At 44.0% G+C, this 26,684-nt stretch overlaps 1 protein-coding gene and 1 pseudogene across 1 annotated transcript; both read left to right on the top strand.

Annotated features, from left to right (window-relative positions):
- The first annotated feature begins 341 nt into the window (after positions 1–341).
- LOC135550075 (protein NLRC3-like) lies at positions 342–2,204 on the top strand (annotated as a pseudogene).
- Positions 2,205–11,887: 9,683 nt separating this feature from the next.
- Positions 11,888–24,912, top strand: LOC135542822 (NACHT, LRR and PYD domains-containing protein 5-like; the record flags this gene model as incomplete). The annotated part of the gene is given in 4 exon segments (XM_064970038.1): positions 11,888–12,442; positions 21,735–21,749; positions 22,748–22,947; positions 24,744–24,912. Coding segments are annotated over 4 exon segments (939 nt in total), but the record flags the coding sequence as incomplete, so codon positions are not given.
- Positions 24,913–26,684: the final 1,772 nt, after the last annotated feature.

The raw sequence follows: 26,684 nt of genomic DNA, 5'->3' as shown, positions 1-26,684 counted from the left end.
TCAATGTGCAAGGATACGGGGTAGTCGAGGTACTTGAGATAGTATGTACATGTAGGTAGGTAGGTGAAAAATGACTATGCAGAGATAATAAACAGAGTAGCAGCAGCGTGTGTGAAGAGCGTGAAGGAATGTGAATGGTTGTGTGAGTGTGTGTGCATCAAATGGGGTGGTGCTATGCAACGCATTGGAGGGCCAATAAAAAACCCTGGTATCGGCTGCAACCCATATATAGACATAAACACACTTGACAAAATTGGAAGGAGTCTCTCACTCTTTCTCAACTCCCCCCCTCTCTCACCCAACCAGCATAGCTAGTTTCCTGTTTGCTCAAATGGGTTTCCCACACACTCCCCGCTCTTAGTGACAGTAAGGTAGAGAGTCAAAGTTGAGCGCCACAACACCACACTGTGAAAAGTGCATTCATGTTACAAGTAATGTTTTGTATTGAGACTGGGGATACAGAGATTTGGAGGGCACAACCTTAAAAATGAAGGAGGGGAATGAGAAAGAAGAGAAAAGAGGAGTCTGAAAAGGAGAGAAGACGGGGACACTGAAGAAAGAAGAGAGGAACCCTGGCTGTCCCAATAATGGAGCAACAATTCTCTAGAGAGGCTAAATGTAAGGCAGAGAGTCAAAGTTGAGCACCACAACACCACACTGTGAAAAGTGCATTACTGTTACAAGAAAGGTTTCGTATTGATACTGGGTATACAGATATATGGAGGGTATTACTTAAGAACAGAGGAGAATGAGAAAGAAGAGGAGTCAGAAAAGAAGAGAGAAGATGGGGAGACAGAAGAGAGAAGAGAAGAGAGGAACGCTGGCTATCTCAACAATGGAGCAACACTCTCTAGAGAGACTGAATGAAAAGGAAAATGAAGATGCTCAGTTTGTGAACAGGCACAGATCTCATTCAGAGGGTTTCCACGGTGATGCCCATAGCAGATCACCTGCTCCAGAAATGTGTGATCCATGAAGAGGTGTACTCAAACATTCACACTGCCCGGACCAGAGAGGAACAAGTGAGGGAGCTGTTCAAGGTCTTAAATTCAGGGGGAATAAAAGTCAAATCAGCCTTCCACAGGAATCTACTGAAGACAGAACTTGTCTTGGTCCAGGAGCTGGGTGGCACTACGTCGCCAGCCATGGACCATGGTCAACAGACTAGGAGCACTGCAGAAAGTGGGTGACATACAGAGTTAAAGAGAAAGGATGTTGATCTTTGTGCTCCCATTCTGACAGATGAATTTGATAAAAAATGACCAGTACAGTCTTCAAGAACTATACATTACTGCCATCCTGAACTTAAAGAGAAAACCAACACAAATACATATATTGGCCGTAAAGTAATATTCATCTTTGATGGTTTGGATGAAAGCAAACTTCCATTAGATTTTTGGAAGAACAAGAAGTTGAGTGATCTAACAGAGATGTCATCAGTGGATGTGTTGCTGACAAACCTTATCAAAGGAAATCTGCTTCCCAAAGCTCTCCTCTGGATAACATCCAGACCAGCAGATGCCAATCTCATACCCTGTGAGTGCATCAACCAAAGGACGGAAGTACGAGGGTTCAAAGACAAACAGAAAGAGTAATATTCCAGGAAGTGGTTCATTGACAAACGATTCCGTGAAAAGAAGCTGGCCAGTATAATTATGTCATGGATAAAGGGAATGAGGAGTGTCTACATCATAAGTCACATACCAGTCTTCTGTTGGATTACTGCATTGGTTTTTGAGGAAATGTTGTGTTGTGTGACCTAAAGAATAAGAAGTATGATGGGCAAAATGAGCATGATTCACAAAGAATCCTGGAAAAAAACAAAGAAATCATTCTCAAACTGGGGCAGCTGGCATTTGATGAGCTGGTAAAGGGAATATCATATTATGTGAGGATGACCTGAGACAGTGTGGAATTGATGTCAGTGAAGCATTTGTGTACTCTGGGTTTTGCATATGAATTATTAAAAGGGTTTCTTTGTGTTATCAGATGAAGGTGTACTACTTTGTTCACCTGAGCTTTCAGGAGTTTCTTGTTGCTCTTTATGTGTTATACTGCTGTGTGACCAATGGCATGACGTTGGATTGATTAAGAAACTCCCCATCCCGGATCTGGGATCGTGACTAAAGCCTCAGGCTCATTAGCATAACGCAACGTTAACGATTTCTGAAAATCGCAAATAAAATGAAAATAATGCGCCTACTCTCAAGCTTAGCCTTTTCTTAACAACACTGTCATCTCAGATTTTCAAAATATGCTTTTGAACCATAGCAATTCACTAATTTGTGTAAGAGTATGCTAAGCTAGCTTAGCATTTTGAGTAGCATTTAGCACGCAACATTTTCACAAAAACCATATAACCAAACAAATAAAATAATTAACCTTTGAAGAGCTTCGGATGTTTTCAATGAGGAGACTCTCAGTTAAATAGCAAATGTGCAGTTTTTCCTGAAAGCGTCTTTGTGTAGGAGAAATCGCTCCGTTTTGTACATCACATTTGGCTACCGAAACGAACTGAAAATTCAGTCACCTACAACGTCAAACTTTTTCCGAATTAACTCCATAATATCGACCGAAACGGTCCCAGCTTTGATGCACCTGTACTGACCTCGCCTTCTGGATGATAGCGGGGTGAACAGGCAGTGGCTCGGGTGGTTGATGTCCTTGATGATCTTTATGGCCTTCCTGTAACATCAGGTGGTGTAGGTGTCCTGGAGGGCAGGTAGTTTGCACCCGGTGATGCGTTGTGCAGACCTCACTACCCTCTGGAGAGCCTTACGGTTGAGGGCGGAGCAGTTGCCGTACCAGGCGGTGATACAGCCCGCCAGGATGCTCTCGATTGTGCATCTGTAGAAGTTTGTGAGTGCTTTTGGTGACACGCCGAATTTCTTCAGCCTCCTGAGGTTGAAGAGGCGCTGCTGCGCCTTCTTCACGATGCTGTCTGTGTGAGTGGACCAATTCAGTTTGTCTGTGATGTGTATGCCGAGGAACTTAACCTCTTACACCTATGGTGGCGCTATTTCATTTTTGGAAGAAAAACGTTCCCGTTTTAAACAAGATATTTTGTCACAAAAAGATGCTCGACTATGCATATAATTGCTACTGTTCGAAAGAAAACACTCTGACGTGTCCAGAAATACAAATATCTTCTCTGTGCGTGCCCTTTAACGTGAGCTTCAGGCAAAACCAAGATGACTTGGCATCCAGGAAATGACAAGGATTTTTGAGGCTCTGTCTTTCATGATCTCCTTATATGGCTGTGAACGCAAGAGGAATGAGTCTGCCCTTTCTGTCGTTTCCCCAAGGTGTCTGCAGCATTGTGACGTATTTGTAGGCAGATCATTGGAAGATTGACCATAAGAGACCACATTTACCACGTGTCCGCCCGGTGTCCTGCGCCAAAATTGGTGGGCAAAAGTCACCTGCCAGTATTTTTCCATGGGGCACAGAGAGAGAAGCAAGCTTCCACGAACTGCATGTCAATGAAGAGATATGTGAAAAAACACCTTGAGGATTGATTCCAAACAACGTTTGCCATGTTTCGGTCGATATTATGTAGTTAATCCGGAAAAAGTTTCACGTTGTAGGTGACTGCATTTTCGGTTCGTTTCGGTAGCCAGGCGCAATGTAGAAAACGGAACGATTTCTCCTACACACAGACGCTTTCAGGAAACACTGCGCATCTGGTATGTGGCTGGGAGTCTCCTCATTGAAAACATCAGAAGCTTTTCAAAGGTAAATGATTTTATTTATTTGGTTATCTGGCTTTTGTGAAAATGTTGCGTGCTACATGCTACACAAAATGCTATGCTAGCTTTGCATACTCTTACACAAATTAGTCAATTTCTATGGTTCAAAAGCATATTTTGAAAATCTGAGATGACAGTGTTGTTAAGAAAAGGCTAAGCTTGAGAGCAAACGCATTATTTTAATTTTATTTGCAATTTTCAGAAATCGTTAACGTTGCGTTATGCTAATGAGCCTGAGGCTTAGTCACAATCCCGGATCCGGGATGGGGAGTTTCAAGAGGTTTTAAAACTTGCTACTCTCTCCACTACTGTTCCATCGATGTGGACAGGGGGGTGTTCCCTCTGCTGTTTCCTGAAGTCCACAATCATCTCCTTAGTTTTGTTGACGTTGAGTGTGAGGTTATTTTCCTGACACCACACTCCGAGGGCCCTCACCTCCTCCCTGTAGGCCGTCTCGTCGGTGTTGGTAATCAAGCCTACCACTGTTGTGTCGTCCGCAAACTTGATGATTGAGTTGGAGGCGTGCGTGGCCACGCAGTCGTGGGTGAACAGGGAGTACAGGAGAGGGCTCAGAACGCACCCTTGTGGGGCCCCAGTGTTGAGGATCAGCGGGGAGGAGATGTTGTTACCTACCCTCACCACCTGGGGGCAGCCCGTCAGGAAGTCCAGTACCCAGTTGCACAGGGCGGGGTCGAGCTTGGAGGGTACTATGGTGTTGAATGCCGAGCTGTAGTCGATGAACAGCATTCTCACATAGGTATTCCTCTTGTCCAGATGGGTTAGGGCAGTGTGCAGTGTGGTTGAGATTGCATCTTCTGTGGACCTATTTGGGCGGTAAGCAAATTGGAGTGGGTCTAGGGTGTCAGGTAGGGTGGAGGTGATATGGTCCTTGACTAGTCTCTCAAAGCACTTCATGATGACGGAAGTGAGTGCTACGGGGCGGTAGTCGTTTAGCTCAGTTACCTTAGCTTTCTTGGGAACAGGAACAATGGTGGCCCTCTTGAAGCATGTGGGAACAGCAGACTGGTATAGGGATTGATTGAATATGTCCGTAAACACACCAGCCAGCTGGTCTGCGCATGCTCTGAGGGCGCGGCTGGTGATGCCGTCTGGGCTTGCAGCCTTGCGAGGGTTAACACGTTTAAATGTTTTACTCACCTCGGCTGCAGTGAAGGGGAGACCGCATGTTTCCGTTGCAGGCCGTGTCAGTGGCACTGTATTGTCCTCAAAGCGAGCAAAAAAGTTATTTAGTCTGCCTGGGAGCAAGACATCCTGGTCCGTGACTGGGCTGGATTTCTTCCTGTAGTCCGTGATTGACTGTAGACCCTGCCACATGCATCTTGTGTCTGAGCCGTTGAATTGAGATTCTACTTTGTCTCTGTACTGACGCTTAGCTTGTTTGATAGCCTTACGGAGGGAATAGCTGCACTGTTTGTATTCAGTCATGTTACCAGACACCTTGCCCTGATTAAAAGCAGTGGTTCGCGCTTTCAGTTTCACGCGAATGCTGCCATCAATCCACGGTTTCTGGTTAGGGAATGTTTTAATCGTTGCTATGGGAACGACATCTTCAACGCACGTTCTAATGAACTCGCACACCGAATCAGCGTATTCGTCAATGTTGTTATCTGACACAATACGGAACATGTCCCAGTCCACGTGATGGAAGCAGTCTTGGATGGAGTCAGCTTGGTCGGACCAGCTTTGGACAGACCTCAGCGTGGGAGCTTCTTGTTTTAGTTTTTGTCTGTAGGCAGGTATCAGCAAAATGGAGTCGTGGTCAGCTTTTCCGAAAGGGGGGCGGGGCAGGGCCTTATATGCGTCGCGGAAGTTAGAGTAACAGTGATCCAAGGTTTTTCCACCCCTGGTTGCGCAATCGATATGCTGATAAAATTTAGGGAGTCTTGTTTTCAGATTAGCCTTGTGAAAATCCCCAGCAACAATGAATGCAGCCTCCGGATAAATGGTTTCCAGTTTGCAAAGAGTTAAATAAAGTTTGTTCAGAGCCATCGATGTGTCTGCTTGGGGGGGGGATATATACGGCTGTGATTATAATCGAAGAGAATTCTCTTGGTAGATAATGCGGTCTACATTTGATTGTGAGGAATTCTAAATCAGGTGAACAGAAGGATTTGAGTTCCTGTATGTTTCTTTCATTGCACCATGCCTCGTTAGCCATAAGGCGTACGCCCCCACCCCTCTTCTTACCAGAAAGGTGTTTGTTTCTGTCGGCGCGATGCGTGGAGAAACCCGTTGGCTGCACCGCTTCGGATAGCGTCTCTCCAGTGAGCCATGTTTCCGTGAAGCACAGAACTTTACAGTCTCTGATGTCCCTCTGGAATGCTATCCTTGCTCGGATTTCATCAACCTTGTTGTCAAGAGACTGGACATTGGCAAGAAGAATGCTAGGAAGTGTGGCATGATGTGCCCGTCTCCGTAGTCTGACCAGAAGACCGCCTCGTTTCCCTCTTTTTCAGAGTCGTTTTTTTGGGTCGCTGCATGCGATCCATTCCGTTGTCCTGTTAGTAAGGCAGAACACAGGATCCGCGTCGCGAAAAAAATATTCTTGGTCGTACTGATGGTGAGTTGACGCTGATCTTATATACAGTAGTTCTTCTCGACTGTATGCAATGAAACCTAAGATGACCTGGGGTACTTATGTAAGAAATAACACGTAAAAAAAACAAAATCTGCATAGTTTCCTAGGAACGCGAAGCGAGGCGGCCATCTCTGTCGGCGCCGGAAGTGTAAATATGATGCGTGTTACACAAAATGGGGATTTCAAAAGAGCGAGAGAAAGAGATAGAGTGCATGAGAGAAAAGCACACTTGGGTACATTCGTAAACTACGCTTAGTTTAACCCTAACCTTGCCCAGAACTGCTTTTGGGTTAGAATATAATGATGTAATTATGTTTCAAAGGTCGCCCTCTGATGGGGTATCAACTCGTGGACTTGTTTCGCCTTCTCCTCTGATGACGGCACTTCTTCGGTTCACTGGGGTGTAACTGTCTGATTGTCCCCACAGTCAGTGTCCTTTCTCTTAGTGGTCTGTTTCCTCGCCTTGTTCTGAAAGAGGGGTCTTCTGAGGACGGCTAATCTGCCATATAGGTGGTTCCAGCGTGGGAATGAAAGCAGTGTAGACACATGATTCCTTGGAGAGAATAATCAGGTGGTCCTGCATAGACACAAAAAGGTTCCTTTGTCTTCTTTAGCCCCATTGTAACGAGTTTCTTCTAACTCCTCCTCTGACGAAGAGGTGGAACAAGGATCGGACCGAAATGCAACGTGGTTAGTTAGATACATCTTTAATGAAGATGAAACACGAACAATACAAAACAACAAGCGTGGAAAACCGAAACAGCCCTATCTGGTGCAACAAACACAGAGACAGGAACAATCACCCACAAACACACAGTGAAACCCAGGCTACCTAAATATGGTTCCCAATCAGAGACAATGACTAACACCTGCCTCTGATTGAGAACCATATCAGGCCAGACATAGAAATAGACAAACAAGACATCCAACATAGAATGCCCACTCAGATCACACCCTGACCAACCAAAACATAGAAACATACAAATAAACTATGGTCAGGGTGTGACACCCATGTTGCGTTTTGTGGTTACAACTCATTGGACCTTGGCTGCAGCTCGTGGTCCCTAGTCATAATATTAATTCTTAACTCACATGTTTTATACCCTCGGGTCAGAAATGGGCGTTTCTGTCTTTAGGGCAAGTTCTCTGGGCGTAACTAGTTACGAGGCAAGGTCTGGATTTTACTCAGATCCAATTTAGACAAGTAACTTCACATTTCATCTTTACAAAAACATTCTCTTTGATCTGGACATTTTCCACACAACGTACATTATGCAAACGTCAGGTACATATGGTAAAAACTCTTCAAGCTAGAATGTTGTTTTCGTTATTACATCGTCATTTAACTTTTAATAACATAATAAAAAAGACATTCATTTTCATATTCCATCTATCGTCATTGCTACCATATTGGCTGACAAAACATATTGTCACAAAGTCCATTTATTGCATGTTACTGTTCTGGAGTAGGTTCTTCATAGGCCCATCATACATTCCATTCATCCATACTGAGAGGAAAAGGGGATTTTGTCTGCTGCCTTAAGATTTATAATGGGCTTAAGGTGTCATAAACCCCCCCCCCATCTCCATACCTCTCGATCTCTTCCCTACTGATGGGTGTGAAAGATAACCTGACCCAAACAGGCCAGTCATGACACCAAGAACATCAAGAGCCTGGAGTCTTTTATGAAGAATAGGTCTACAAAGCTTCCCTTGAATGAGTTGCTAAAGATGATTGTGGATAAAGCCTTTAGATTGATAATGGACACCCGGACCTGTTCATCCGCTTCTTTCTTGGCATCTCAGTGGCATCCAATCAGAGTCTTCTAAAAGGTCTACTTTCACAGACACTGAACTGCTCAGATGCTTTTGAGGAAACTAAGGAATACCTCAGGGAGCCTTCCATAAGGAATGTCTCACCTGATAGGTACATCCATCTCCTCCTCTGCTTGACTGAGATGAAATACAACTCTGCACATGAGGTTCCTGGATTCAGGATATAAAACAGACACAACATTTTCAGAAACAAACTGCTCAGCACTGGCCAATCCACTGCTGATGCCAAGGTGTGTTCTGGGTGAGATTGATTTGAGGAAATACAACATATCAGAAGAGGGGGTGTGAGAGACTGAGACTGGTAGGTACACCTATAGCTCATCTATTGGCAGTAGTACTGTAGACTACTTTATCACTGACCTCAACCCAGAGTCTCTCAGAGCGTTCACAGTCAGCCCACTGACACCCCTATCAGACCACAGCAAAATCACAGTCTACCTAAACAGAGCAATACTCAATCATGAGGCATCAAAGCCAAAGGAACTGAGTAACATTAAAGAAATGCTATAGATGGAAGGAATGCAGTTTGGAAACCTACCAAAAAACAATTAGGCAACAACAAATTCAATCCCTTTTAGACAATTTCCTGGGAGAAACGTTCCACTGTAATAGTGAAGGTGTAAACTTAGCAGTAGAAAATCTTAACCATATATTCGACCTCTCAGCTTCCCTATCAAATCTAAAAATCTCAAATAGAAAACCGAAGAAAATTAACAACAATGACAAATGGTTTGATGAAGAATGCAAAATTCTAAGAAAGAAATTGAGAAACCTGTCCAACCAAAAAATATAGAGACCCGGAAAACCTGAGTCTACGCCTTCACTATGGTGAATCACTAAAACAATACAGAAATACACTACGGAAAAAGAAGGAACAGCATGTCAGAAATCAGCTCAATGTAATTGAAGAATCCATAGACTCTAACCACTTCTGGGAAAATTGGAAAACACTAAACAAACAACAACACGAAGAATTATCTATCCAAAATGGAGATGTATGGGTAAACCACTTCTCCAATCTTTTTGGCTCTATAACAAAGAATAAAGAGCAAAAACATATACATGATCAAATACAGATCTTAGAATCAACTATTAAAGACTAACAGAAGCCACTGGATTCTCCAATAACATTGAATGAGTTACAGGACAAAATAAAAACCCTCCAACACAAAAAGGCCTGTGGTGTTGATGGTATCCTCAATGAAATGATCAAATATACAGACAACAAATTCCAATTGGCTATACTAAAACTCTTTAACATCATCCTTAGCTCTGGCATCTTCCCCAATATTTGGAACCAAGGACTGATCACCCCAATCCACAAAAATGGAGACAAATTTGACCCCAATAACTACCGTGGAATATGCGTCAACAGTAACCTTGGGAAAATCCTCTGCATTATCATTAACAGCAGACTCGTACACTTCCTCAATGAAAACAATGTACTGAGCAAATGTCAAATTGGCTTTTAACCAAATTACCGTACAACAGACCATGTATTCACCCTGCACACCCTAATTGACAACCAAACAAACCAAAACAAAGGCAAAGTCTTCTCATGCTTTGTTGATTTCAAAAAAGCCTTCGACTCAATTTGGCATGAGGGTAAAACATACGACATCATAAAATCCATGTACACAAACAACAAGTGTGCGGTTAAAATTGGCAAAAAACACACACATTTCTTCACACAGGGTCGTGGGGTTAGACAGGGATGCAGCTTAAGCCCCACCCTCTTCAACATATATATCAACGAACTGGCGCGGGCACTAGAAAAGTCTGCAGCACCCGGCCTCACCCTACTAGAATCTGAAGTCAAATGTCTGCTGTTTGCTGATGATCTGGTGCTTCTGTCACCAACCAAGGAGGGCCTACAGCAGCACCTAGATCCTATGCACAGATTCTGTCAGACCTGGGCCCTGACAGTAATGGTGTTCCAAAAAAGGTCCAGTCACCAGGACCACAAATACAAATTCCATCTAGAAACTGTTGCCCTAGAGCACACAAAAAACTATACATACCTTGGCCTAAACATCAGCGCCACAGGTAACTTCCACAAAGCTGTGAACGATCTGAGAGACAAGGCAAGAAGGGCATTCTATGCCATCAAAAGGAACATAAATTTCAACATACCAATTAGGATTTGGCTAAAAATACTTGAATCAGTCATAGAGCCCATTGCCCTTTATGGTTGTGAAGTCTGGGGTCCGCTCACCAACCAAGACTTCACAAAATGGGACAAACACCAAATTGAGACTGCACGCAGAATTCTGCAAAAATATCCTCAGTGTACAATGTAGAACACCAAATAATGCATGCAGAGCAGAATTAGGCCGATACCCACTAATTATCAAAATCCAGAAAAGAGCTGTTAAATTCTATAACCACCTAAAAGGAAGCGATTCCCAAACCTTCCACAACAAAGCCATCACCTACAGAGAGATGAACCTGGAGAAGAGTCCCCTAAGCAAGCTGGTCCTGGGGCTCTGTTCACAAACACACCCTACAGAGCCCCATGACAGCAGCACAATTAGACCCAACCAAATCATGAGAAAACAAAAAGATAATTACTTGACACATTGGAAAGAATTAACAAAAAAACAGAGCAAACTAGAATGCTATTTGGCCCTACACAGAGAGTACACAGCGGCAGAATACCTGACCACTGTGACTGACCCAAAACTAAGGAAAACTTTGACTATGTACAGACTCAGCGAGCATAGCCTTGCTATTGAGAAAGGCCGCCGTAGGCAGACATGGCTCTCAAGAGAAGACAGGCTATGTGCTCACTGCCCACAAAATGAGGTGGAAACTGAGCTGCACTTCCTAACCTCCTGCCCAATGTATGACCATATTAGAGAGACATATTTCCCTCAGATTACACAGATCCACAAAGAATTCGAAAACAAATCCAATTTTGAAAAACTCCCATATCTACTGGGTGAAATTCCACAGTGTGCCATCAGAGCAGCAAGATTTGTGACCTGTTGCCACGAGAAAAGGGCAACCAGTGAAGAACACACGCCATTGTAAATACAACCCATATCTATGCTTATTTATTTTATCTTGTGTCCTTTACCATTTGCACATTGTATATATAAAACATATATATATATATATATATATACGACATTTGTAATGTCTTTATTGTTTTGAAACTTCTGTATGTGTGATGTCTACTGTTAATTTTTATTTTTTATTTCACTTTATATATTATATACCTTACTTGCTTTGGCAATGTTAACACATGTTTCCCATGCCAATAAAGCCCCTTGAATTGAATTGAATTGACTGAGCCCAGCTGTGAGGAAATGTAGGAAGGCAAAACTGCCTGACTTTACACCTTCTGAGAAGTACTGTGAAACACTGGCGTCCATTCTACAATCAGCAGACTCACCTCTGAGAGAGCTTGACCTGAGTGTCAGAGTGACACTGCATAATTAAGATTTTTATTATGACAGAGGGGGTTAGGGATTTTGAGGAGCACAGACGGAATGTTCTCTTTGATTCACTGAAGAGCCACACCTTTTAACTGCAGACACTGAGGCTGTCTGGCTTCACTCTCACACACACATGCTAGCTATGTGAATCACTGGCTTCCATTCTCCAATCTGCAGACTCACCACTGAGAGAGTTTGACCTGAGGAACTTTCAACTGTTTTATGATGATGATCATGATGATTATGATTATTAATATGATCATTATGATGATGATGATGATGGCAGAATGACAATCCTCCTTACTTCATTGAAAGGTCCACACACTAAATTGGAGACACTAAGGCTAAACAGATGTTCCCTGACCAAGAAATGTTGTGAAGTGTTGGCATCAGCTCTCAAGGCAAGCCTCTCTTCCCTGACAAAACTGGACCTGAGTCACGATGACCTGCACGATACATGAGTGAAATGGCTCTCCACTGGTCTGCAGAATCCAAACTGTAAACTAGAGATACTAAGGCTATCATTCTGTGGCGTGACAGAGGAGGACTGTAATTATTTGGCATCAGCTCTGAGGTCCAACCCCTCCCATCTAAGAGAGCTGGACCTGAGCTTCAATCACCCAGGAGAATCAGGCTTGAAGGTTCTTTCAGCTAGACTGGAGGATCCACACTGTAGACTGGAGAAACTCAACGTGGACCATAATGAAGAGTTCTGGGTGAAACCACGGCTATTTAGGAAGTATGCTTGCAAGCTCACACTGGACCCAGACACAGCACACAGATGCCTCTCTCCCTCTGAGAGGACCAAACAGGTGAGGGTGATGGAAAATAATCAACAACATCCTGATCATCCAGAGAGGTTTGAACAATGGCCACAGGTGCTGTGTAAAGACGGTCTGACTGGGCGATGTTACTGGGAGGTACAGTGGAATGGGATTGAGACTAAGATTGGAGTGTACAGTGGAACAGGATTGAGACTAAGATTGGGGTGTACAGTGGAACAGGATTGAGACTAAGATCGGGGTGTACAGTGGAACATGATTGAGACTAAGATCGGGGTGCACAGTGGAACAGGATTGAGACTAAGATCGGGGTGTACAGCGGAACAGGATTGAGACTAAGATCGGGGTGCACAGTGGAATGGGATTGAGACTAAGATCAGGGTGTACAGTGGAACGGGATTGAGACTAAGATCGGGGCGTACAGTGGAACAGGATTGAGACTAAGATCGGGGTGTACAGTGGAACGGGATTGAGACTAAGATCGGGGCGTACAGTGGAACAGGATTGAGACTAAGATCGGGGTGTACAGTGGAACAGGATTGAGACTAAGATCGGGGTGCACAGTGGAATGGGATTGAGACTAAGATCAGGGTGTACAGTGGAACGGGATTGAGACTAAGATCGGGGCGTACAGTGGAACAGGATTGAGACTAAGATCGGGGTGTACAGTGGAACGGGATTGAGACTAAGATCGGGGCGTACAGTGGAACAGGATTGAGACTAAGATCGGGGTGCACAGTGGAACATGGTTGAGACTAAGATCAGGGTGTACAGTGGAACATGATTGAGACTAAGATCAGGGTGTACAGTGGAACATGATTGAGACTAAGATCGGGGTGCACAGTGGAATGGGATTGAGACTAAGATCAGGGTGTACAGTGGAACGGGATTGAGACTAAGATCGGGGCGTACAGTGGAACAGGATTGAGACTAAGATCGGGGTGTACAGTGGAACAGGATTGAGACTAAGATCGGGGTGCACAGTGGAATGGGATTGAGACTAAGATAAGGGTGTACAGTGAAACAGGATTGAGACTAAGATCGGGGTGTACAGTGGAATGGGATTGAGACTAAGATCGGGATTGAGACTAAGATCGGGGTGTACAGTGGAACAGGATTGAGACTAAGATCGGGGTGTAAAGTGGAACGGGATTGAGACTAAGATCGGGGCGTACAGTGGAACGGGATTGAGACTAAGATCGGGGTGTACAGTGCAGTGGAACAGGATTGAGACTAAGATTGGGGTGTACAGTGGAACAGGATTGAGACTAAGATCGGGGTGTACAGTGGAACATGATTGAGACTAAGATCAGGGTGTACAGTGGAACAGGATTGAGACTAAGATCGGGGTGTACAGTGGAATGGGATTGAGACTAAGATCGGGGTGTACAGTGGAACAGGATTGAGACTAAGATCGGGGTGTACAGTGAAACGGGATTGAGACTAAGATCGGGGTGTACATTGGAACAGGATTGAGACTAAGATCAGGGTGTACAGTGGAACGGGATTGAGACTAAGATCGGGGTGTACATTGGAACAGGATTGAGACTAAGATCGGGGTGCACAGTGGAACATGGTTGAGACTAAGATCGGGGTGACATATAAAGATATCAGCAGAAAAAGACATAGCCGTCTCTGTAAACGTGGATCCAATGACAAATCCAGGTGTCTTAACTGCTCTGGAGAATATATCACTTGGCATGATTACTCTGTCTGGTCTGCCACAACAATGAAGAGGAAGATAAACCTCTCCCACCACACAACAACTCCCTTAAACCCCAGGGTGACTCCCAACCCGCCAAAAGAGTAGGTTTATCTGAACTGGCCGGCCGGCATTTTGTCCTTCTACAGAGTCTCTTCTGACACAGTGCCACACCTGTATACATTCCAGACCACATTCAATGAGCCCTTCTACCCAGGGTTTATGCTTGAACTGGGCATTGGCAGGATTTGACACCTTGCACTGTCCTTCTCTGTTGTACAATTTATTCAAATGAGAAGGAATTAAGGGACTGTAATCCTACATTGGCTTTACTAATGTGTCTGAGATATCTGTTATACATACCACTGTTTTATTGTGGGACTTTTGTTATGTTGTACTTTGTTCATATTCTTATTTGTTATGTTGCTTGATGTGTGAACTGTCTTAAAAGCAATTAAATACATTACAATTTAAAACAATGCTATTTCTCATCCCTTCAAAATGGTCAGGTTAAAACCTTTTGTTTTAAAAAACACATTCTATTTGGTTCACAGGTATTCAAGACATCACATTTGAGTCTAGAATTTGGACATTGTACCAGGGCTAGATGAAGTAATATGTCAGTTCAAGAGTATCCATGATGCTTCATCAAAAGACTGGAAGCTTTGCTTATTATAAATCACCTTGGAAACACACATTGATACATAATCCATAACGGGCACATCATGTTCAGAACGATATTCAAGCATTCAGGAGCACCACTACAGTCGCCTGTTAGCATGCATTTTGCATTTATTTACCAATTAAAAATGCATTCGGTATGGATTTGGAGGTGCTATGGTCCTGGGGGACAGCGTGATATTGAATGACTAAATACTATGATTTATGATAATGATAAGAGATGCAGTGTTCCTACCCTCAGACCCTTAAACCTACCTGCAGATTAGAAGAGCAACACTTTGTCAGGACTTTTATATCCCATGGAATCATGGTCTGGGCTTTCAAAACACTTCCCAGTTATGGGTATATCTACTGTGTTATCTCAACTCTGTGTAGTTTCCTCAACATTTACAGGGATATTCCGTTGAAACTAATAATGAGATGCATCTTTGAGTCATAAGGAAGAATGCAGTTGCTATGTTGTAATGTCTGTAAACATGTTTGTGGTTTGATGGTTGTCAGTCTCAAGTAGTTGAAGTTCATAAAGTTGAATTTACAGTACACATGGGACAAAAACATGAACACACACACACACACACACACACACACACACACACACACACACACACACACACACACACACACACACACACACACACACACACACACACACACACACACACACACACACACACACTGTACATGCCCACACACACATGTTCACAGGCTGACACACAAATTCTATTTTAAAGGGAACATCAAGCCTAAACCCGAATACCCTGCCCCTCAATGGAGTGAGTCTCTGATCTCCTGGCTTTAGCATGCCTGCCGCTAGCAGACATTACATGGCCTATGTTAAACAAGTCTCGATGCATGTGAGCGCTCTGCGAGTGGGAGAGAGGTGTTGGTTAAGACCCCGCTCATTTGAATTGACAGGTTGAAAGTCCCTCAGAGCGAGGGGAGATTTGGGCCATCACTGGATGTGACAGAAGAGATTAGGGGAGTAATCCCGCCTGGGCACTGGGGAATCATCTAGTGTTCAACCTGCTCTTATCAACTGATACTACCTAGCTTCACAGTCGGCGTAATTAATGAATCTCTTCATTTACAACCCGTTCGCTTTGAGTTTCTGTGTTCAGCGCTCAGAAGGAGACTAAATGTATTTCTGTTTCATTCTAAGGCCCTGCTTTTATCCATTTAGCTGTGGGTTTGTGAGCCTTTAGAATGAGTGGTAAATGTAATGTAGTTTAGTTTTACCATCAGCCTTACATCAGATCAGATAATTATTGGGGGTTTTCTGTGAATCCTCTTCTTCCTCTCACGGAGGCCAGAGAATAACTCTAGCTCTCTGATTTAATGCATGTTGGTGAAATAATATACAGGCCTACCGTTTCCCATTGGAGCCTCTACTGTAGCTTGGCCATGAAAGCTACTCATAACACTATTGAACATGACTAACACAATATAACATCCTTTGTATAACAGCAGAAACCTCCTGGTGTAGTAATGTAGGTGCTGAACTGCTAGACATAAGATCTCAGATGAAAGTCCCACTCAGACTACCTCAGATTAGCTGTGATACTGTACCTGCAGCTCATAGTGAAACTGAAGGTTTACTGCCATAACTCTTACGTGTTCTTTATCCCACTGAAATACAACCAACTTTATTCCAGATCCCTGCCTCTTCCCCGACCAGAGATGCCTCTCTCTTATTGCCCCTTCAGAATACCATGCTGTAATCACATGATGTGCACGGCTGGCCCTAACAGCATTCTTTTACAGGGCGATAAAATCTAATGACATCTCAAAGGTTCCCAATGCAGAGCAAAGCACAACTCCAGGGAACACCCAGGGCTCACAGTTATCCTCTGACATATAACTGGGAGAGAGTGCTCCCTGTCACGCCTAATGTAACTGTGTCTCTACCTGTACATATGGCGATAGATAGGGGATAGACACATCTGATCCGATGAGGGTAGTTAGGGAAATGAACCTTTCATTTCAGCAATCTGCAATTACAGTCAGGATACCGTTGTGTGGATGACATATGATCTCTATATGTCAGGTTATGTCAGGTTTATGATAACATACAGGCGCTATGACATAGGTTCTCCCCTTTGATAACCTGACTGATATGAGAGGTGGTCTGACTGATAGAGGTGTAGTCTGATTATCTACAGCATATTTTTGACCTATATACAGTATGTTGCTATGTACAAATGACTTTAGCATTGGACTTTTCCTGTGTGACCTGTTTTTGTCAGTATGAACTGTGTCACAATGATTTGATGGATCCAGTCCATGGAGAGTTAATGTGTTACCTGTTTAGTGTCATGTCATGTGGTCGGTGGTGACATTGCCCTGGTACTCTCACAGAAGTCAACAGCTGTATTAATGTATAAAGGAGCTAATAAATTATACAAGTCAAGATCACCATACTCAAAGGGGTCAAGATCAAGCGTCAAGATCATACTCAAAAGGGTACACCAGGAGTGGTGGAAACCTCTGAGGAAGTGCCCGAAGTGAAGCCCCTGCTCGATGAATCTGTGTGTGGGGCAAAACAGACAGCATCCCCTCCTGTCTATCTGTCATCAGGGGAATGTGGACAATGCCAAACAAAGCCATCATTTTGAAACTGAAGTAAGTCATGAGAGGGGCCACACTCAGATCTATTCCCTCCACACACATACTAGACACAAAGACACATGTACACACGTACATACACGCACGCACACACATCACACGCACGTACACACAAACGCACACAGTGGGCAAGGTCATGCTCCTGATAGGAGAGCCTGGGATCTGTGGCACGGTGTTGACAAGAGCAATATCCATCAGGCAGAGCTGAGGCCGCCCTGCTGTCAGTGTGTGATTGTATTAAAGCAGGCCGGGCGTATCTGCCGGCTCCAGGAGGACCCCAAGAAGACCCCAGGTGCTTCCTGCTTCCTGGCCCTGGAGGCCCCTCAGTACCCCGACCTACCTACGCCCTGCCCTGACAAACTCTCAGCTGGGCATGGGGTAGAAGGGAGCTGGAGTAACCTGAAGGACAAATAATTGGACTCTCATTGGGACCATAACTATCGCTGCATAACAGAAGATAATATATAAGTGCAAATCCTATTCACACACATCGGTTAAAATATAGACGCATGTGCACGCCCATGCACGCACACACACACACACACACACACACACACACACACACACACACACACACACACACACACACACACACACACACACACACACACACACACACACACACACACACACACACACACACACACACACAGAAACACACACACACTGCTGAAAGCCCAATATTCAAACAATTGTTTAGCTATTTCCCCTACTTTCCTAAGAGTAGAACATCCATATTACACAAAATGTTACAATCATATTAGATTAATAATATTCCAATTAGTCTGTAAGCAATATTGATCGTCTCAACAGAAATGAATGTTTTCCAGCGAAACTTAATGCAGATCTGAGAGGTATTGGTTGCTGTGAGATGCTGTAGAATGAATGGTTGGAGAGCTAGCAGGCTTTTGCATTGTAATAACCATATTCAGTAAAATCAATAGCCCCGGAGAGGAGGCAATAATGCAGGCTAACTGCAGGAAATGAAATCCCACTGAGGGAGGGGGGGGTAGGTGGGGGAAGTAAAGGGATTTGTACTGAAGTGATGTCATTTCATTACGGAGAGACAGAGTGAGAGTTGGCCCTGTAACATTACATTTTAGACCAGGTTCTACAGCACAGCATTAGTATTATGATTTTTACTGCCATTGCACATTAGGACACTTCAAATAGAATGGTTGATTTATATATAGTTACCATATTTATTCTGCCCCTCGCAAAAGAGTCCCCTTTTTAATCTTAGCAGATAGAGAAACCCGATACAGCTACTGTAGTGTTGAAGGATCATTTATTGCCGCTGCTTCGTAGATGCAGCAATAGTGACTGAAATGACTAAAACTAAAATATAGAAGGAAAAGAACAATGAGTAGAATGTTGTAGGCCTTATTGTACGCTAGCTGAATACTAGGCTTAATTCTCACATGTTCATAAACACAGAAATAAGCGGTATTATGCATTAAATCGGATGCAAATAACTCCCCAAAACATCAAATGCACTGAACAGATATCCATGTGGCTTTCAAGAAGATTCACAAATCTCATTAAAACGATAATCCGTACAAAAAGTAATTTAAGAACAAATTCTGTGTTATGTTATGATTCATTTTACTTACAGACAATGCTTCTACAAACTGATAGCAAGAAGGATGGAGTTTGAACGTAAACCATTCCTATTCTACAGAGTTTAGCATATTAAACGAACAACACACATCGACGCAGGACAGTGGCCTCATGTGGTCAACAATGGAATTACATGATCGCCTACAGGAACTCAAACCCAACTACAGGGGCAAGAACAATATTGTTTATTTTAGTCACAGCATTGCGGGAAGCATATTAACTTTTATTAAAATGTAAGTACTTTAAATTTAATCCACTTTAGACAAATGTACATGTTGAACATGTTTGTAAAATACATACGCTTGAGACCTATTTTGTGATACAACTGGTTTGGGGAGAACATTGAGACACACACTGTTTCTGACCACAGACCACATAGAGCCTTGAATGTAAGAGGCTCTCTGAAACTAAAGGAACAATGAGAGACCAGGAGTAATGTGGGGCTGCCCCTGACCTGAACAAGTAGCCCTCTCACTCCACACACTTCCCCTTTCTCCCCCTCACCTCCACCACTCCAGATCTTAATTAAAGCTCTCCCCCCCCCCCCACCCGACCCCCGTGCAGCAGGATTATGGGATTACAGCAGCGAGGTCCGCTCCTGTGAAAGCCCACCGCGGTGACCAGCGTGGGCCGGCAGCCCCGTAGCACTCCGGAATTCTTCAGTGGGACTAAAGGAGCCCCGGCCTTTGTGAGCTGAACAGCGGGATGCTCCCGGCAGTCACCCATGTTTCCATCCTTTGGAGAGAGAGTGCTTGCATAAAATGAGTAGCCACGTAGTCATTGGATCGGAATTCCATTAAGTCGGAATGCCCAAATTACCCCGAAGAGGTGCGAGGGGTATGGAGTTGTTGTTCACCCCCTTTAGTGTGGCAGAATTAATAAGACTATTATCCAACAATTACCGCTATGTGCAGAACCCAGGATTCATTTCAGTGGAAATCCGATGCCACTAATTAAAACTGTTGCCATCGCTCCGGCCTGAGAGTGATCGTCTCAGAAGATACATTCCTCACCAAATTACAAAGGCAATTTTATTGGTTGGAAAACTGAGAGCAATTATTTTAACGAGCATAAAGCATTTTCTATCGAGCAATAGTCTCGGCTGATCTAATATTAGCGTCCGTAGCATAAGCAGCAAAATAAAGAGTGCAGCCAGCAGCAGCAGGAGCAGACAGTCAGGGGAGAGAATGAGCCTCCTTCCACAGAGGGCTGTAAACTAGGGGAAGAGACGGCCCCCTGCTGCTTCTCTCTGTGTGGCCACAGACGTCTGGCAATGACCCATACAGCAGCCATTTTTACAGGGCACAGATTCATGCACACACAAACACATGTGTACGCACACCCACACATAAACAAATAGAGGTAGGCACACCCACACATACACACTAAGAGGTATGCACACCCACACATATACACTATGAGGTATGCACACCCACACACATACACTATGAGGTATGCACACCCACACATATACACTAAGAGGTATGCACACCCACACATATACACTAAGAGGTATTCACACCCACACACATACACTATGAGGTATGCACACCCACACATATACACTAAGAGGTATGCACACCCACACATATACACTATGAGGTATGCACACCCACACATATACACTAAGCGGTATGCACACCCACACATACACACTAAGAGGTATGCACACCCACACATATACAAATAGAGGTAGGCACACCCACACATATACACTAAGAGGTATGTACACCCACACACATACACTATGAGGTATGCACACCCACACATATACACTAAGAGGTATGTACACCCACAAATATACACTAAGAGGTATGCACACCCACACACATACACTATGAGGTATGCACACCCACACATATACACTAAGAGGTATGTACACCCACACATATACACTAAGAGGTATGCATACCCACACACATACACTATGAGGTATGCACACCCACACATATACACTAAGAGGTATGCACACCCACACACATACACTATGAGGTATGCACACCCACACATATACACTATGAGGTATGCACACCCACACACATACACTATGAGGTATGCACACCCACACATATACACTAAGAGGTATGCACACCCACACACATACACTATGAGGTATGCACACCCACACATATACACTAAGAGGTATGTACACCCACACATATACACTAAGAGGTATGCACACCCACACACATACACTATGAGGTATGCACACCCACACATATACACTAAGAGGTATGTACACCCACACATATACACTAAGAGGTATGCATACCCGCACACACACACACACATACAGCCTTAGATTTGGCCGGGTATTGATAGGCCTATGGTTGACTGTCTCTGAACAACTGTATGTTTCCATGTTTTGTAGTTAACCATATCTTATTCTTCAATGCTTCAGTAATGGTAGCTAGGAATTACACATACTGGGTAACTGGTTTCTACTGACAAGAACAAAATCACTAATAACTGTCATTTAATGACTTGTTCTTGTTTTTAACTTGTTTGGCCCTGCACTGGTTAATGACCATTTGGTTGGTTTATTAATATTAGCTTGGGAAGAGAAGGAAAAAATCAGGTGTGTGGTAAAGCACTGCTGTTAATTGCAGTTTAGCCTGTGGAATGTTTAGGCAAACACAGAACTTTACTGATATGTTTACCTTAGAGATGATATGTAAAACACAGGTAAAGCAACCTTTTCAGTGTGTGTGTGTGTGTGTGTGTGTGTGTGTGTGTGTGTGTGTGTGTGTGTGTGTGTGTGTGTGTGTGTGTGTGTGTGTGTGCATGTGTGTGTGTGTGTGTGTGTGTGTGCATGTGTGTATGTTTGTATATGCACATTTGTGTGTGTGCGTGTGTGTGTGTGTGCCCCCTCTATGTCTGTATAATTACCGTAGCATTAACAACCAGTATCTATAATTCCCTGTTGCAATTAGATGTGTTCTTGACACTGGGGATCTCTCCAAACTTATCATTACTGATGTGCAAATTGTACACATACCTCTGACATGCTCCCCAATTAGTCACTTTGTACTGTTAATTAAGGGGCATTAATCTGGTGTGTGTCTCTGGCAGCGCGGGCTGAGACTGGCAGCACCACAGGATCAAATGAAATGAGAGAGAGGCAGGGGGGCCAAGTCATGGCACGCTGGTATGTGCTCATTTTGCCTGGGCCTGGCACGGGCCATGCCTCACTGCACACAGAGAAAAGAGCCTGGATGAACATACACAGTAGACTGTTGTATTGTGAATGATGATAGGGGTAATGTGTTATGATACCTGTAATGGGTTGTGTTGGCAAATAGTATGATGCTTCATAATGCAGACACTACAGTGAGGGAATGAATCATTTGCATATAAATTAGCATGTATCATCAACCAATTGACCGGGAAAATGAAATTTAGAAAAATTTGAATCCCTGCTACTGTATGTTGAAAAATACCATAGCATCTATACGTTCAGCTCACCATTCATGACCATAAACATATTCCACATTCCACTAACTCTGTCCTTGTATGACCTGTGGTCTCTGTCCACCACACAGATAAACTGTATCTTACCACACAAAGCCCATACTGTACAGCACACGGTATACTATCCCTCCACAGAACAATATTGGGCAAATTGAAGCAGATCTCCCATCTACACGTATTCATCAGCCCTCCCACCCCATCCAGCAGTGTCCCTTCATCCCCCATTATATTTCTAATTAATACAGACCCGCTCATTCAACAGGCACTGTGGTCCGAGGTACACTGCCAATTTTAGGACAGCCTCGGCCTCAAGCCTCACTGAGGATGCAGCATCACATGGCCTTACACAGCCCACTGTTTTTCTGTCACTGTTCTCTCTGGATGGTGCTGTGGAAGGTCCTGTGGAAGGTGCTGTGGAAGGTGCTGTGGATGAAGAGCGATCCAGGTAACCCTAGCTGATGCGACAGCATGTATTATAGATGAGTGACACTCTTCGTATTGGAGCTACTCGTTATGGCATAAGTGCTACAATGCATGATAGTTATACCTGTGGGATGGATTTTCGACATAGTAAGCAGAGTCTATTCAATTTGACATTCAATGTTTCCAAATGCACATAAATGTTACACTCACTGAATCTCAATACACAAATGTTGCATATCCACGAAGCCTCAATGCATACACCGCTTTTTGATTCGTTGTGTTGCCCTGGGGTGGTGGAGAGAACGGAAATCCATGTAGTGTAATATGTATGGAAAATAAATATGTAATGAGCTGTTTATCTGACTCTGTCCTCAGTCTCCTGCACATCTGGACCCTAAATTACAATGGCTGAAAACAAGGGGAAATTTACTGCCGCCCTGACAGGGTTTCAGACTGGGCACCGAGCCCAGTCCCCCAGTCCTGCAGTCCCGCACAGCCCTGGAGCCCTTACACATGGGGGCCATTATTTGTAAAGTAGCTGTGGTGGCACCAGGGAACGGTTTGAGAGGCGAACACGTGTACTGGAAAACATGCTGCCCAAGTGTGTTTACCCGTTCTTATCACATCCACCCATCTGCAATAAGTGGTGAGGAAAGAGCGTGTCATGTCGAGGTTGGAGATACAGAGAGATTACCGAGCCACTCAAACCCCAAACTCTCCGTCCCGCTCCCGCCGATGTCTCGCTCCTCAGAGATGGATTATCTTTGGAGTATCGTACGGTACTTGAATGAAAAATTCACACACGTCTTTATCTTTCCTGGCGTTAGCCAGCCCACCACAGATATACATAGTAACTACAGTGGTAGATAAAGTACACTCACACAAATCACCGTGCCCGGCCAGAGAGGAGATTAGAGGAATGAGTAGTAGTGGTGAAGGCTTTAAGGGGGAGCAGGGGTAACTTTGAGGAATGTTGTGCTCATCATAAAGAGAGAATGGGTTGGTCCTTTGTAGCTCAGTTGGTAGAGCATGACACTTGTAACACCAGGGAAGTGGCTTCGATTGCCGGAACCACCCATACATAAAATGTATGCACGCATGATTGTAAGTCACTTTGGATAGAAGTGTCTGCTAAATGGCATATACAGTATTAGGAAGACATCAGGACAGAGAATATACAGACAAAGAGAAAGACAATTGTGGAAAAGATAGAGAACATAAATGAGAGACAGTGAGAGGCAAAGAGAAGGGGAAGAACAGGAAAAATTAGAGGTGTAGCGGCAAAGAGATACAGACAGGCAGACAGACAACCAAGAGACAGATCGAGACAGAGAGAGAAGATGAGTGAGACGGGGTAATTTCCCTGGCCCATAGCCCCACAGTAAACCCGTTAGTTGGCCGTGGGTCTAGGCTGTAGACGGACCGTCTCCTTCAAGTGCTGGGTTAATTAAGCTGTGGTTCCTCTGGAGGGCCCAAACCAGCCCCAGCAACGTGCTAAACCCAGACGTTACTTATGGCTGCCCATGAGGGCTTAGGCCTAAAGACTTAGGACTTACACCGTGCAGAGAGAGAGTTGGAGAGAGAGAGAAAGAGAGAGAGAGAGAGAGAGGACAATAGACAGAAAGCGAGAGAGAGAGAGAGAGAGAGAGAGAGAGAGAGAGAGAGAGAGAGAGAGAGAGAGAGAGAGAGAGAGAGAGGGAGAGAGAGAGAAGATAGAGATTTAGAGGAATACTAAATTCCTTCATGAAAAAAGCCACAAAAGAAAACCAGGACATGACGAAACATGTGGCCAACACCACTCCCCTGTCCCCTCAACAGTCCCCTCAACTTTCCCTTTATTCGGCTTTCGCTTTGTCACGGCTCGACCAAGGTCACGGCTGTGGTCCGGTGGTGGTCAGGGAGGACCCACACGGGTACAGATGCTCTCAATCAGGTCCTCCAGACCATGGCTGTAAGGGATAGTACCTCACAGAAGGGCGATGAGTAGCAGCGGTCAGGGAGAAGCTGCTTTCAGCATGATGATCATTCCATGACGGAATCTGCGCCATTCCCGACTTTTCCAAATAAAGGATTGAGTTTCGTCCCAGAGAGGGAAAGGATGAGCAGTCCTAGGAAGAGGGAAAGGATGAGCAGTCCTAGGAAGAGGGAAAGAATGAGCAGTCCTAGGAAGAGGGAAAGAATGAGCAGTCCTAGGAAGAGGGAAAGAATGAGCAGTCCTAGGAGGAGGGAAAGAGGAATTACAATGGGGCCATCATATTAATACAACCACAATAAGATAATGTTATGGAATCACAAATAAGGGGAGCAAGTGAGTAAGATTATTCAAAAAGACAAAGAACATCTGTACTGCCTGTCCTTAAATGCTCTTGTGGTGTAGAAAATAAAACCACTCAGTCATTGCATAAAACGCTGAATATCTTGGCACTAATTACAAGGTTTTTCCTTACAGCCATAGCACTTCTAAATGACTTTGACAGTCACCTCTCCTTGTTAGAACAAGCTCTGATTATTTCATTGCACAATGCTTCAAACCACATCATACACATGCACTTAAAAGGCATTTGATACGGGCCTTCTAGGCGGTTTTGTTAGTCTGTGCCACTCATATCAGAATGGGCAATGTGTGGTTAATAAGATACTGCCTGTGAGTCATGCTCTGTAGCCAGCCATACATTATGGTTTGAGCCGAGGCATGCAACGACTTTATTGATAACAGGTCTTACAGGGTGCTACCGATGGCTCCATAGTAAACATAAACCATCTACCTGCTTTTAATAAGACGGGACATAAGAGAACTGTCAACGATATGTTGAATGAGCTGTCAGGTTGAGAATGCATTTGTTTTGAGAGGACTCAACGTTTACACTAGTGTAAACGTTGTAAATGATGTACTGTCTGTTGGTAGGTTAGGCACATGGTACAAAGCTCTGGGTACATTAATGTTGAGAAGATTTACATATAAATTCACCCCCAACCCCACTCTGCCATGCAAACCGAGCACATTCATTAACCCAGGTCCCTCATACTCGAAATATTTGCCTTCACTAACTCAATTTACGGTTTAATTTGCTGTATGGAGTCATTTATGGACCAGGAAAGCCTTATTAGTGATCGAGCTCACAGACCCCGGTCCATCCTACAACGTTTTAATTTATATTCTATGAGCAGCTGGGTCTGACGAGAGACTGATGGTCCCATCACCTGGGCTATGGGGGGCTAAATGACCCCCCTCCCACAAAAACATACCCCAACACTCACCCTGGATGGATGTTAATAAATTCTTCCACAACTCACCATTTGACTGCTTGACATTATAGTTGTCTCCATTTGACATGGCTGACGATGACACGGGTGCACCAATGATGTGTTAGTTAGTGGATTTCTTAATTCTTCCAAACATGGTTGTTATGAACAGAAAAGATGAACCCTGTACCCCATCCTCCTGCCTCTCTTCTACCTCTGGAGGCAGAGCATACAGTACACGAAACAGAATACATAAACACATGCATTCTCAAACAACATTGGATTCCAGTGGACTTATTGTATATGACCTCGATATACAAATCAGGTGGGTGGATTGGCTAATTAAAAAATATGATCTTAAAAAATATAATATTAACAGCAAAACAGGCAATCAAATGACATGGATGACAGTGGTAGAGTGGTGATCTCTTGGAATTGTGATTTTAACTTCTGGATATCTCTTGGCTTCTGCCCAAGGGATATCCAAAGGTTAAAAACACATTTCCAACTTTTCAA

This window comes from Oncorhynchus masou, chromosome 1 (assembly GCF_036934945.1).
Source record: "Oncorhynchus masou masou isolate Uvic2021 chromosome 1, UVic_Omas_1.1, whole genome shotgun sequence".
Lineage (NCBI taxonomy): Eukaryota > Metazoa > Chordata > Actinopteri > Salmoniformes > Salmonidae > Oncorhynchus > Oncorhynchus masou.
Note: the sequence above shows the minus strand (reverse complement) of the source record. Positions and strands in the feature narration are given on the sequence as shown.